General features: G+C 35.1%; 2 protein-coding genes across 2 annotated transcripts; both read right to left on the minus strand.

The window, feature by feature from the left end:
- Window positions 1–2,869: 2,869 nt before the first annotated feature.
- LOC133856810 (uncharacterized) lies at window positions 2,870–4,315 on the minus strand. Its single transcript, XM_062291852.1, has one exon. The coding sequence runs from the start codon at window positions 4,313–4,315 to the stop codon at window positions 2,870–2,872; it is 1,446 nt and encodes a 481-aa protein (XP_062147836.1).
- Window positions 4,316–8,190: 3,875 nt separating this feature from the next.
- Window positions 8,191–10,914, minus strand: LOC133858044 (ABC transporter G family member 1-like). The gene is made up of 4 exons (XM_062293462.1): window positions 10,785–10,914; window positions 9,920–10,114; window positions 9,736–9,822; window positions 8,191–9,048 (listed from the first exon to the last, which is right to left on the minus strand). The coding sequence occupies exons 1-4, from the start codon at window positions 10,806–10,808 to the stop codon at window positions 8,410–8,412; spliced, it is 945 nt and encodes a 314-aa protein (XP_062149446.1). The 5' UTR covers window positions 10,809–10,914; the 3' UTR covers window positions 8,191–8,409.
- Between the last annotated feature and the right edge of the window lie 3,368 nt (window positions 10,915–14,282).

Raw genomic sequence — 14,282 nt, forward strand, 5'->3', positions numbered from 1 at the left:
CCAAGAGCCATGGACTGGATGTGACTAATACAACGTTTTCAGCCCTTCAACGTTTTTTTTTTTTGTTTGTTAAAGAGAAAGAAAAGAAAATTCCTCTAAAAAGCATTAACAAACACAGATTGTCAACGGTGCAAAATGTAAAAACAATTTCACCCTTTCATATTATTTCTTCTGAAAATATATAAGTTTTTTTTTTTTTTTTTGAGAATTGAAAATATATAAGTTGGAACACCTAAGCATTTTCTAGAAAGTGCAAAGTTGGTGCTGAAGATCTATCTACACCAATACAAGTTAAATACGTCGATGATCTCAAGCCCCAAAATGGGATACAGAATGAAAAATGAAAGAAAGACAGAATGGCATAATATCAATTCCACTTCACTGAAAAAAAATACTGACTTTAACACACTAAGGCTGGAACTATAGAAAAGTAACAAAGGGACAATACATGCACCCTGCACAAAGTCATCAGAATTGCTTATTCACCCAAATGGGTGCCACTATGAGAACATTCCCACGCTCTCCATTTAAGAGCCATGGACTGGATGTCACTTTCAAAGCACACAAACTGGGCACATAAATGATATGTGTTACACAAACTGTACATTCCAAGTGCATGTCAAAATCGCAAACATTCCAACTACATTTAAAGTGCAAAAAACAATCCAACTACATATGCATGTCAAAAGACCAACATTCCAACTACATTTAAAGTGCAAAAAACAATCCAACTACATATGCATGTCAAAAGACCAACATTCCAACTACATTTAAAGTGCAAATGCTTGACACAAATGCAAAAACAAATTCAACTACCTAACATGTGCATTAAACAAAAGACCAACTGCACACTAGACCAACATTTAAAGTGTTGTTCATAAAAAAACTTTCAAAGGATTGTCTATGAAATTATATCTTCCAATCTGGCTTCCTTCTCTTCCTTTTCTCTTCAGCAATTTCAATTGCTTTTTCAACGGTTACAACTATACGTTTGCCTTTGGTTGCCGTATCAGCAGTTGGATTTGCACCACCTCTTGATGCTGCCCCACTAGTTCCACGACCTCTGAATGCATGTCCACCTCGGGTTGCTGTCCCACCTCTTGATGCTGCCCCACTAGTTCCACCACCTTGGGTTGCTGTCCCACCTCTTGATGCTGCCCCACTAGTTCCACCACCTCTGAATGCATGTCCACCTCGGGTTGCTGCCCCACCTCTTGATGCTGCCCCACTAGTTCCACCACCTCTGAATGCATGTCCACCTCGGGTTGCTGCACCTCCTCTTGCTGCTGCCCCACCTCTGATTGCATGTCCACCTCCGGTTGCTGCACCTCCTATTGTTGCTGTCCCACTATCTGACCCACTCCCAGTTAGATCAATATGTATGGTGGGTTTGGATGCAGTGGTCCGAAAAATACTCTTGATCCTTTTGGACTGTCGGGTCCTTGAACCCTTACACCAATAACAAAACACAACAGCATTTATGTAAGCATACTATACAAAGGAAAAAACTAACAAAAAAAAAAAAAACACCACAGAAATCAATGATGCCCCCCGATGCTAGTACCTTTAGATTGGCACCACCTCTGGTTTTGGGATGTGTACGAATGCTGGAGCTAGTACTTTGTGTCTGCACAGAGTCAATAGCAAAATGTGTGAGCCAATCAGTTTGCATGTACTACACAATAACAACAAGGATAATAAGACCAATAGCAAAACTCACACTTGCTGGAGGTGGGGTAGACAACTCTTGACTTAATTGACTCATACTCATTGGACATGCCCTTTTATTATGCCCTTTTCCCTTGCACTTAGAACATGTCATCCTTGCTCCAAACTTCCTAATTCTGAATTTATTTTGTGGATCTCTACTTTCATTAACTCCCTTTTTTCTTAACTTCTTTGGTCTACCTGGGGTCACTCTAGCCACTGGGGGTTCCAACTCTTCATGCTGGGTTTTTATCCATTGCTCCTCACTGGGCATTGGATATATAATTGACTCGTATGCTTTCTTGTACATCTCCAAAGAATAGAAGTCATGAACATAGTCTGTAGCATCCTTACAACTATGTCGTATAGCAGCACATGCATGCACACATGGGATTCCAGTCATTTGCCAAACCCTACAGCCACATGTTCTTCTCCTCATGTTCACCACAAATTGTTTGCCAGTTGGACCACTCACTTCAAACATGTCATCACCAGCATATAGGGCAACACAATCCATTGATTCATACACTAATGCCTCCAACTTCTTTGCAATTTTAGGAGTTATCTTTCCAGTCAGCTTTTGAATGCCCTCCCTCTTAGCTTGATATCTCTGCATCAATTTTCTCCTTATCATCTCCAGCATGGTCAAGATAGGCTTATCACGAGCCTTTAAAATGTATGAGTTAAAACACTCACAAATGTTGTTCTGCAGAAGGTCAGACTTTGTATCCTCAGTAAACCATGCTCTGGACCATACACTTGGGTCAATTTTGTGCAAGTACTCAAAGGCATCATTGTTCATATTCTTCAGCTCATCCATTACACTCATAAAATCCCCTTCAGTGTATGCAGAAGCTGCAGCCCATAACTTCTCTTTCAAGGCCACTCCTCGATGCCCCCCGATGTCCCTAAAGTTGGCATACAAATTCCTGACACAAATCCTATGGTCTACATTTGGGATGATCACCTCAAATGCTGGCATTAGCCCCTACAAAAATTATAACAATATATTACATTAAGATTGTACAACATTGTAAATTAATAATAAAAAATGAATGAAGTGTAATCATGTACCATAACTTACTTTCTGTCGATCTGAAATAAATGTTGGCCTCCTATGCTGCTCATGGTTTCCAAGATCGGATACTAAGGTTTCCAAAAACTATATCCAACTGTCCTTGGTCTCAGCTTCGACTACAGCATAGGCAATTGGATACATATTATCATTCTCATCTCGTCCAACAGCAGCTAGGAGTTGCCCCTTAAATGGACCTTTAAGGAAGCACCCATCCACCCCTATAACAGGTCTACATCCTTCTAGAAAGCCTTTCTTCATGGCAGTCAGGGAACAATACATTCTTAGAAACTTTGGATTGACCTCAAGCATTGGCCTATCCACTTTCATCACAACACAACTTCCCGGGTTGGTTGATCTCAATGTCTCACAATAGTCCCACAACTTCACATATTGAAGCTCATGCTTTCCAAAATTTTTTCTATTAGCCTTTGTTCTTGCCCTATACATCATGCTTGGATTTACATCCACCCTCCACCTTTCTTTCACTTCATTCTGAATCGCACCCAAAGGCATGTTGGGCTGAACTCTAAACTTGTCTATGAGTTTGTCAGCAATCCAAGTGGATGTGACAATTGAGTTCTTAAATTGCCTGCAACACAAATGTTCACTTTGCATAGACCTTATCTGAAATGTCTCTTCATCAGGCAGCTTTCTGGCATATACTCTATAATTACAATTTGGTTCCTTACACACAACTATACACTTTTGTCTCTCATTCCTTTTAAATGTGATGTCCTTCCCCCTTTTAAGATTGAACATCCTAATAGCCTCCCTAAATGTCCGTATATCTGGGAATTTCATCTCTAGTTCCAAAACTGGATCTACCATGTCAACTGAATGGAACTCAGGCCTTGGAGAAGAGGTTATTTCACATTCTTCATCACTAGGTACTGGTGAGACAAGAATGTCACTTCTACCCATATCAGAGTTATAGTCATCATCAACATCTTCATCAACATCTTCATATGTCATTTGGTCAGCTTCAGTGTGGTCCCCATCTTCACTATCATTATCACTACCCTCTTTACTACTCTCTTCACTACTCTCAACCCTATGATTATCAGGTTGTACATTAGATGGTCCAGCACCCGCACCAACATCAACATCAAATAAGTCTTCATCTTCACTTAACTTATCTGCCCACCAAGGATCATCAAAATTAACCCTTCCTCCGTATTCATCATCGTCTTCACTATCCTCTTCACCACCCCCTTCATTCCCAAAAGACACAATGTATAATTCCAATATTACACGCCCAGTATGGCAAGCAGACAGTGAAAGTACATCATGGTCTGAAGTAATTAAATACAAGCCATCAACAAGACTCTTCCCAGGATCTTTAAAATACATTAAATCCCCTGGCCTATACCCATATTTCTTACATATACCTTCAATTTCAAAATATGATAATTTATCAAGGTCAACCTTCTCGTGATGCACTTCAACTTCACCACCTACATACACACAACCAAACCTCCGATCGAACCTACCCCCATAATGAACCTCAACCACCAGTTCACTACTTCCCATCCTATGAGATCAATGATATAAAACACAATAAGTCACATATATAGTGGAATTAAATAAAAGGGAAGAATCTTGATAACATCAACCAATATATATATGCATACCAAATCCTATGGGGACCACTTACAGTTTTTACACCCACATGTCACCAACCAACAAAACACAAAGTACTTTAATTTTGAAGCAGCTAAAACAAGAGTCTTGATAACATCAACTAATATATATGCATACAAAATCCTATGGGGACCACTTACAGTTTTTACACCCACATGTCACCAACCAACAAAACACAAAGCACTTTAATTTTGAAGCAGCTAAAACAAGAGTCTTGATAACATCAACTAATATATATGCATACAAAATCCTATGGGGACCACCTACGGATTTTACACCCACATGTAACCAACCAAAGCAAAACACAAAGCATCACATGTCTAACAAAAACCAAACACATAGACTCAGTAAAGGCAAAGCACATGGACCCAACACCACAGAAATTCGTAGCTGTATAAACCCTAAACAAAACACACGGACCCACGGACCCAATAAGTGAAACCAACTTTCGACCTTGAAAAAGACACCCAATCATTGAAAGCAAAATCTGCAACTAAAAGAAAGGCATAATAAACTAACTTCAAAAGGAATTTGATATTCCATAACAAAATACGACGGAATCTCAAATTGCACAAAACCCTAATTTGAAAAAAGGAGTCATTTAACATACCTTGGAAATTAACACCACTTCGATTTAATCACGAAACTTTCCCCAACAGTGTCGATTGTCGTTTTGCTAGTTGAAGAAAACCCACACAGGAAGGCGAAATCACGAAGGCTGAAAGGAACACGGATAAGGTGTGTATAAACCCTAAAGAAGACGACGAACGGGTCTGTGCTTTTCGGCTCCAACTTTTAAAAATGATGACTTTTGTTCATCTTTTTTCATACAAGTGTAAAAGACACATGTGCGTTGAGAAGTAGGGCATTCTCGTCCGTTTACATCACTAACAGGCACGTGAACGGCACGTGAGACAAATTTCGTTAATTCAGACGGTCGATTTGGACGGATTCCCTAAATTGAAAATTTTTTATACTTAATGGGGTGCAATTAACAAAATTGAAACATCGGTGGTAGAATTGCAAATTGGTGACAACTTCATGGGGGTAAATTGAAGTTTTCCCTTATCTTTATGATGTTAGTGACTTTGTCTTCCGCTATTAGTAGTGGCAGAGCTACTAAGGAGCCCCCCAAGCCCCAATGTTCTCCTCCTCCCAAAAAAAAAAAAAATTGAAAAAAAAAAAATTATATTTTACCCTTTTTTTTTTTTTTTTTTTCAATTTACCCCCCCTCCCCCCAAGTTGGGGAGGCTAGCTCCACCCGTGGCTGTTAGCATCCTGATCAGGGGGTCTTAGTACCATTTTGACTTATTTCTTAGGTAAATAAGTTCAGGTAAATGCACCAAATTAATTAATTATCAGTTAAGTAGTTTTGAGAGTGTTACACATAGAGACTTGCGAAAGCAAATCTCTTAAAGGTGATTTATGATTCCTCCTCCTGATGGCTCTTTAAAAGCTAACTTTGATGTAGCAGTTAGATCTAATTTTTCTGTGGATTCAACTGTAGTTATTGAAGAGAAAGGCAAAGTTCTAGCAGTTTGTACTTCAAAGCTTAATACCATTGAAGTGAATGAAGAAGCCTTTGCTACGTCGCTAGCTTACAGACTAGTATACTTACTCGACTTTAAGCCTCTATTTTTAGAAGGTGACTAGCTCTCTCGTTATAGTGCAACCATTGATCGATCTGTCTAGATCTTATTAAAGAATGGATGATTGAATCTATCATCAAAGATACTATATGCTTCCAAAGTCAATCGATCGAAGGGCTATCTTGCAGCCAAATGAGCTACCTCTCATAACGTTTTTGGTTATATACCCTGTACTTCGAAGTTGTACTCTAGGTTAAACTCTTACTTTTAATCTTGTTTTCCCCTGGCCTTCCCTTTCCCTATTATCAGGGGAAAAGATTTAATTTTATTTCCCAAAGTTTTATCACTTTTTCAATTTTACATTCAATGTTCAAAAACTAACAATGTATCCCCAATCAAGTTTTGAAAATTTTTAATGTTGCCAATCTGTTACTCAAGTATGTTTTTTCTAACTGAAATAGACCTATGTGCATAAGTTTTTAGGGATAAATGTTTGCAAATTACCTAGGGCTAGCAAAACGGGTACCTGACATGACCCGTTTAAGCTAGACGCAAACACAACCCGTTTATGTTAACGGGTCGGAGCTCCAGACACGACACGAACTCGATAATTTCACGGGTCACTCGACACAACCCGTGAAACCCGTTTAACATAATGGGTCGAATCGGGTCAACACGACCCGTTTAGATCAAAAAGTGCTTCTTTTTTCTTTTTCTTTTTTTAATGGTGAGAAAATCACTCTCTCTCTCTCACAGTCTCTCTTTACAGTTTATACAAACCATTTCATAGATTAAAATGGCATTCACTTTTTCTTTTTCTTTTTTTCTTTTCTTTTTTCTGTTCTATACATAAAAAAAATAATAAAAATGAGATCACTTAATTAGAAAAGAAAATTACTATAAAATCAAATAATCAAATCATTTCATGTCAAAATGCTATAAAAATGGAAATCCAACTATTAACATACTGGCAATACCAACATCGGTGGAAGAGAGAGAGAGAGCGGCAGAGAGACGGGGAGAGTGATGGCAGTTGGCAGCAAGCGCCAAGTGGAGAGTAGAGACTAGAGAGGCTGAGAGAGAGAGAGAGAGAGAGCGTCGACTCGAGCGGCCTGGAGCGGGTCTAGCCTCCAGGCGTCCAGCGGGACTGAGGGAGGAAGAAGAAGGGGTGGCGACGGTGTGGTGCGGCGCGGAGCTGAAGATGAAGAAAATGGAAGAAGAAGAGAAGGGCGGCGGACTCGGGGTCTCGGGCGGAGCTGATTCTGCTGAAGGAAAAAGTTAGGGTTTTTACTTTTTAGTTTTGATTCTTTTGATTTTTGAATGTTTTGTCACTTTGTGAGTTTGTGTTTTCGAATTTTTGGCTATATTAGAAAATAGTATTCGGCTATGGCCCATTTGCTGCTATTCCCAATTCCCCCCCACCCACCCCCACCTTTTTTTTTTTTTAATTCAAAAAAAGAAAAAAAAAAAAGAAAAAGAAAAAAGATAATTGTGTCTGGCAGCGGGTGACCAGCCACTCGACCCGCCAGGACTGAGTTAAATGGGTCGACCCGTTTATGACCCAAACCTGCTAATTTTGTGTCGTGTTCATGTCGGGTTATCGGGTTGTGTCAAAATTACCAGTCCTAAAATTACCCATAAAAAACCAATTAAACCAATTTTTTAGATATTAAAAAAAAGAAAAAAAAAAGACTTAGAGGTGGCTGAAACCACCCCATAAGCTATTTGTTGGCCAATAGGGTGGTCGAGCCACCCCATATGGCTGAAATGGGAGTGGTGGCCAAACCATTACCATTTAGCCATTGGGGTGGCTGAGCCATTTCTTGGCCAGTTCGATAGGGGCACTCCCTTGGCCAAATGGGGTGGCTTTGGTGACCCCCAACTTCTTTTTTTTAATTGTTTTTTTAGGGATATTTTGGGGAGATTTGTTCTTAAAAACCCACGTGCATCGCAGGTGGGTTAATTTTAGTCAAAGAAGACGGACTTAAATAACGGAAGGGCGACATTGAAAATTTTTAAAACTTGGTTGTGGTACATTGCCAACTTTTATACATTAGAGATAAAATTGAAAAAGTTGTGAAACTTTGAGGGTAAAACATATTTTTTCTCAAAAAAAGAAAAAAAGAAAAGAAGAAGTAACATAATACTATTTAGGATATATAATGAGACTGCAGATGACTATAAACACTGAGAATATTGCTCAATATTATCCTTAACAACTACTATATATGTACGGGTAATTACACTTGAACTGCAATTCAAGCAGAGTACAAACATCTTTATTGAAGAAGGATCAGAAGAACAAAGTATTAATTATTGATTCACTCAAAACGACTAGAGCACTTCTTACACACTTCAAGCTAGAGCATTATTATATCAAGAGTTGTCGATGCTCTATTGTGAATACTTTGGAGGCCTAGCTCCAAGAGCTTTAAAAATTGGCTTAACCTTTTCGACAGTCTTTATAATTCCCCAAAACATGAGCCTATATATTATCACCATTCCCAGCAAAACAGCAAGATCAATCCACTTGGAGTAGCCCATCTCCACCTGCCAAGTATTTCTCAAGATATAGTTGCCAGTGATGGTGGGAGGCCCTCCTACTTGGTTATTAGGGAACGTTAATCCTTCAAACTCATTCTTGTAGAATCCTTGGTTTGCATACTTATGGAACGCAATATAGTACATTGGGTATCTCCAGAAAGGCTTAGGAAGATCGTCCGGCAGCCGGAAGAAACCTCCATTCAAAATCATCACACCTTGTATTCCGGCACCGGTGATGATACCCATGAGAAAATCTGGCACTATACTCGCGACGATCATCATTAGGCTTTCGACCAACATCATGCACGCAAAGAGTAGCAATGCGAAGCAGGCAAAGTGTTGGAAGCTCTTTTGAAGGCCAACAAGGTAATAAGCTAATGCTCCAGGAGCTAAAGAGATGATGAGCAAGTAAGGAATAGAAGATAATGTGTTTCCAATCACATACGCGCCAACACCGTAGTGCCCATTTAATCTTTCTCCCCCAAATATCTGATATAGTTGAAGAATTAAGGGTCAAAAACACATCCAATTGCTATAAACAACATAGAAAATTAGGCATAAGATTTAAAGATTATTTTTTGAATAAGATCAGCACAAGAATGAAAAAAAATCATACAAAATATTTGAAAAATATTTTTAGAATAATATAATTTACATTTTGTTTGTCTCCAAGTTTATATAGGGTTATTTTTGTGTTTTTTATTTCTTTCTTGTTCTCTAAGTATTATACTTGGAAAGTATTCCACTTTGCCTATATAAAGGTAAGTTTGTATTTTTTGGGATAAAGTTTTGAAGTATCAGTTAAATTTCAAATATTTCAGAGTTATTTATTTGTTTGTTTATTTGAGGCATTGAACTAGCTAGGGTCTTTCTCTTCCGTATTTGTTATTTTCTCACTTCATGAATTCCCTTTTCAATTTTCAATTCTTAATTTTCAATTCTTAGTTTCTGCTGTTATCATACGCTGTCAAAACAATCTTCAACTCGACGTCAGTATATTTTACTTTATGTACAAGTATTTTGCGTTGTCTCCAATTTTAAGGTACGTTATTTTTGTATTTTTATTTCCATTCTTGTGTTGATCTTATTCAAAACATAATCTTCAAACCTTATGCCTGATTTTCTCCTTAAATGAAATATACAATCATTCAAGATTTAAGTAACAAAATGACTAACCTTCATATCCTCAACAAAAGAAGGGAATCCACCGATTGCCATAAAAGTGAGAAAGGCCGCAACAAACATCAACATTGAACCTCTAGCCTACAAATTTACAAGTTACAAATGATCAATTAATTAACTTGGAGGTTTTCTGTTTCATGAAATGGATATATATAATTTCATATCATCAGTTAATTACCTGGATTGAGCCAAAAGTGAAGCCAATGTCATAGTAAATAGTCCCAACACATAAACACAGAGCAATATAGATTGCAAGGCGAAGCCAATAATAGCCTAGATCACGATACATGTTCACAAACGATCTCCTTGTCAGAACTTGGCACTGGGTAATGAAGCTTGCTTGGCTTCCCTTATTCTCCAAACTTCCTTGTTTCTGTATGCGTACAACAAAGAAACTTGCCTCATTATTAATATATATTCCTTAGTAATCTGCTTTTCTTTTTTTCAGAAAACTTCACTTATTATATATCTACGATCTTTCATTACTTTTGCAGTCATACCCTTAAACTTTAAAAATTGTCAATTTAGTATATCCAACCATCTTTCAATTTATTTTTATTTTTTTCAATTTCATCCGGTTAACATTTTCCATTAAATCCCGTCAAAAATTTTAAAATATATATATATATATATATATATATATATATATATATATATATATATATATATATATATATATATATATATATATATATATATATATATATATATATGTTAAAAAAACTTCAAAGATTCAGGCATGAATATTTTTGCAAATTCCGTTGAATCCTGACCAATGCATAAATTCTTACAAATTTTTTTCTTTTCTTTTTTCCTAAAAAAAAAAAAAAAGAGTGGTATTTTAAGAATTTTGACACATCTCCTTAAGGATTTAACTGAAAATTCTAACATATAGTTGAAATTAAAAATAAAAAAATAAAAATAAAAACACTAAATTAATTATTATTATTATTATTTTTTTTTTTTTTTGAGAATTAAGAGAATGATTGATTTGTTAGGAAGTACTATATATCATTAATCACTGTGAACTTGTATATGTGTACCTGTTGGCATATCTTAGACAACATGCACCTGCTGAACTTGTTGGAATGTTCCAGATGACTTGTATGACTTGACGAGAATATTTATGACTTCCTCAGTGCTTGTCATGCCATTAGAACCTATTTCGATATCCTATAGTGTTGATAATTAACCAATCGCTGATCACGTGAGTTCTTCCATGCATGCATGGTGATTTCTTTCAAGAATAGGGGAATTAATTAAGGTAACGAGAAAGGTATATATATATACATATGTACTTACTGCATCGAAGTCCTTGTTGATAGTTCTAAGGTAGTGATCAGATGGGTTTCTCAGAGTTGGGCATGGGAAGCCTTTTGAAGCAAAAAACTGCATAAAAAAAAAATTAAAAAAAAAAAATGTACGAATATATTTACAATTCATGAATCCATTCAAAACAATTCCTTTGATGCTAACTAGATTTCATTTTGATGAATCCATTCAAAATTATTTAATTTTTTTTCCAATGAAAAAGATGGACTCGATAAGTTAAATTAAGGGAGATGACGCTGATTTTTACATGGAGAAACTTTAACTACTCTTGATGTTTTGGTACTTTTGTAATTATATTCTTAAAGATTAAAAATATGTAAGGTTGAATGTCACCCTTATTGTTAGGGTTTAGAACAATAGCGATAGTTTCTTTTAAAATTTTCCTCAATTTAGGAAATTAAATAACTTTTTACTTTACTATTTAAATATACTCCACAATAGCTTTTATTCAATTACAAATATTTTTAATATTTTCATTCAATTATATTAACCTATAAAATGCAACTTTTATTCGCAACATAAAAATATTAATATAAAATAATTTATCATAATACTTTGAGTTTTGGTAGTGGTCTGATGGAGGTCTGTTGGTGGTCCAATGATAGTTTAGCTGTGGCTGACAATGGCCTAATGGTGGTTCGATGGTGACTTAGCACTACAAAAAAACTGATTTTTTCCTAACCATTCTTTTTTTTTTTTTGACGTGTCATAAATTGTTCATATTAATTCTAATCTATTAATTTTATATTAAATTTATATCAAATTTATTGTTCATATCAAAAATTGTCAGCCCTAATAAGAAGGAAAGAAGATTCCAAAGCTACGTATAAAACTTTTCTCGCTTCTTTTTGACTTAGGGTCCGTTTGAGTTTGCGATTTCAAAAAGTGCGATTTAAAATAACGATTTTAAAATGTGCGATTTGAAAAAAATGATTTTTAAAAACGCAGTTAAGCGTTTGGCAAAATCGCAGTTTAGCCTTTAAAATATCGAATTTACCTTTAAATTTCTGCGTTTTCAAAAAAGTATCATCTTATCTGCGATTTGAAAAAGCAGATTTTCTGTGTTTTCAAATCGCAATTTTTAAAAACGCAGTTCCCAAACGATCTATATTCTGCGATTTGGTTTAAAATCGCACTTATTGTCTACGAAATCGCAATCCCAAACGCACCCTTAAAATTCAACATCGTATACAATCTCCAATGGAATTGAAGAGGTTTTTTCTTTCTTTTTTTATTATTATTATTTTTTTTCTATGTTTTTGAATGCCCGAACGGCTGTAACATCACAGGGTTACATCACCAATACAAATCACACAAATTCCACCAAGACACGTTATCCCTTACAATATAATAAATTTAAGGAGGTCCCAACAAAAGAAAAAACGAAGGGAGTTATCTTAACGAAGTGGTCAAACAAATTTGTACACATGAGAATGACTAATTTGGTTCGAATATTTTGGTGTATTCGAACCGGGTTTTTATTCAAAAACTCGACACCCGCATCCATGTTGAATAAAACCCAAATGCTTTATTGAAATCGATTTGTATTTCGAGGTATCAGATGATCAAAGGCGTGAATATTTTGGTGTGAAAGCATTTATTGCTACAATCCAATCCAGCTGCATTTGTTTAATGTTGTGGGACCCGCGTCTTCAGACTCATAATACAGAAGACAATTGGGTGTATTTCACTTTAACATTCAGCATTAATGTGAGCTTCTAAGGACCATTGACTAAATCATGAAGTCACTAGAATAAATCTTGTCCGTCAGATTTTTTGTACATATCCGAGTGCAGCCAACCACTCCTGTATTGTAAAATTAACTAAAATTAATCATAAAATTAAAACAAAAAAAACGTGTTTATCTTAGATTTAATAAAGCAAAATAAATTAAAATCATTAATCCATAAAATTTAATACTCAATTTTTAATTAGTATACAATGAATATTTCAATCATTATCAAGATTAAAGAAAAATTACAGTTTAGTCCCCCAAATTACCACCCGTATTGTGTCTAACCCCAAAAATTGCTAACACTCCGACTTCGGTCTCTCAAAGGCTCAAACTACCAAAACCTTTGAAAAAATGCCACATTGGGCGAGATATGTCCATATTACTCATGCCACATGTCATTATAGAATTTTTTAAAAAAAAAATTGAAAAAAATAACTAAAATCCAAAAGCAAATATATATATATATTTCAAAGAAAAATAGGAAAATGGAGGTGGCTCGTAGGCCACCCCCCTCCCAAAGGATGGCTGCCACTTATATTTTCTTCTTCTTTTTTTTTTTTATTTTTTATTTTTTTATTTTATTTTATTATTATTATTATTATTAAAAAAAAAAGAATAAAAATGAAAATGAAAATATAATTTTACTTTTTTTAGTTTTAATTTTTTAATTTTTTTGTAATTTTTTTTATTATTAGTTTTATTATTTTTTACCATACCAATCATTATGCACAATTTTTCATACAAACCAATCATCTTCAATCATTTCCTACTATTAAAAAACTTTTTTTTTTCAATTTTTAAAAATTAACACTTATTTTCATAACACCAATCATTATACACAACTTTTCATACAATCCAATCATTTCCAACCACTTTCTACCATTATAAAACACTTTTTTTCAATCTTCCAAATTCAACACCCAAACACATATTCGAAAAGAATCTGAATTATATTCAACATCCAAACACATTTTCATTGCCTTGAAATCCGTGATCAGATTCAGAATATAATTCATATTCGAAATATTCGATACCCAAACGCACAAATTAAACAAATTTGTACACCTTTGACTATTCATTGAAAGTAACACAAATTTCCCACTTTGTCACACTAATTAGGGCTGTTTTCTAACTGAGTCGAGTATTGAATCTTCAAGTTCAGCTCATTTAATTTTATTTCGAACACGAGTCGAACTCGAATTTATCATCGAATGAAATATTCTGTTCAAGCTTGACTCGTTTAATTTTATTTCGAAAACGAGTCGAATTCGATCTTATCACGAACTGCTCAATTAACTTATTTATCTCTTATATAAGGTAAATATCATGATTGTTTATATTTTCATAAATCCATATTAATCATTAATTAATCAAGTCTTGTTAAAATTTTATCATCTGAGTTCATTAAATAAATTAAATTAAATCTTAAATAATATAATCTCGAGTTTATATGTGTGTATATAAATTTATTATA

This window comes from Alnus glutinosa, chromosome 14 (genome assembly GCF_958979055.1).
Source record: "Alnus glutinosa chromosome 14, dhAlnGlut1.1, whole genome shotgun sequence".
Classification (NCBI taxonomy): domain Eukaryota; kingdom Viridiplantae; phylum Streptophyta; class Magnoliopsida; order Fagales; family Betulaceae; genus Alnus; species Alnus glutinosa.

Coding starts and splice junctions, on each gene's coding strand:
- LOC133858044 (XM_062293462.1), bottom strand. CDS start 10,808: ATGTTGTCTAAGATATGCCAACAG. Junction 9,823..9,919: donor TCACTTTTGGCTCAATCCAG/GTAATTAACTGA, acceptor GTAAATTTGTAG/GCTAGAGGTTCAATGTTGAT. Junction 9,049..9,735: donor CTTTTGTTGAGGATATGAAG/GTTAGTCATTTT, acceptor CAACTATATCAG/ATATTTGGGGGAGAAAGATT.
- LOC133856810 (XM_062291852.1), bottom strand. CDS start 4,315: ATGGGAAGTAGTGAACTGGTGGTTGAGGTTCATTATGGGGGTAGGTTC.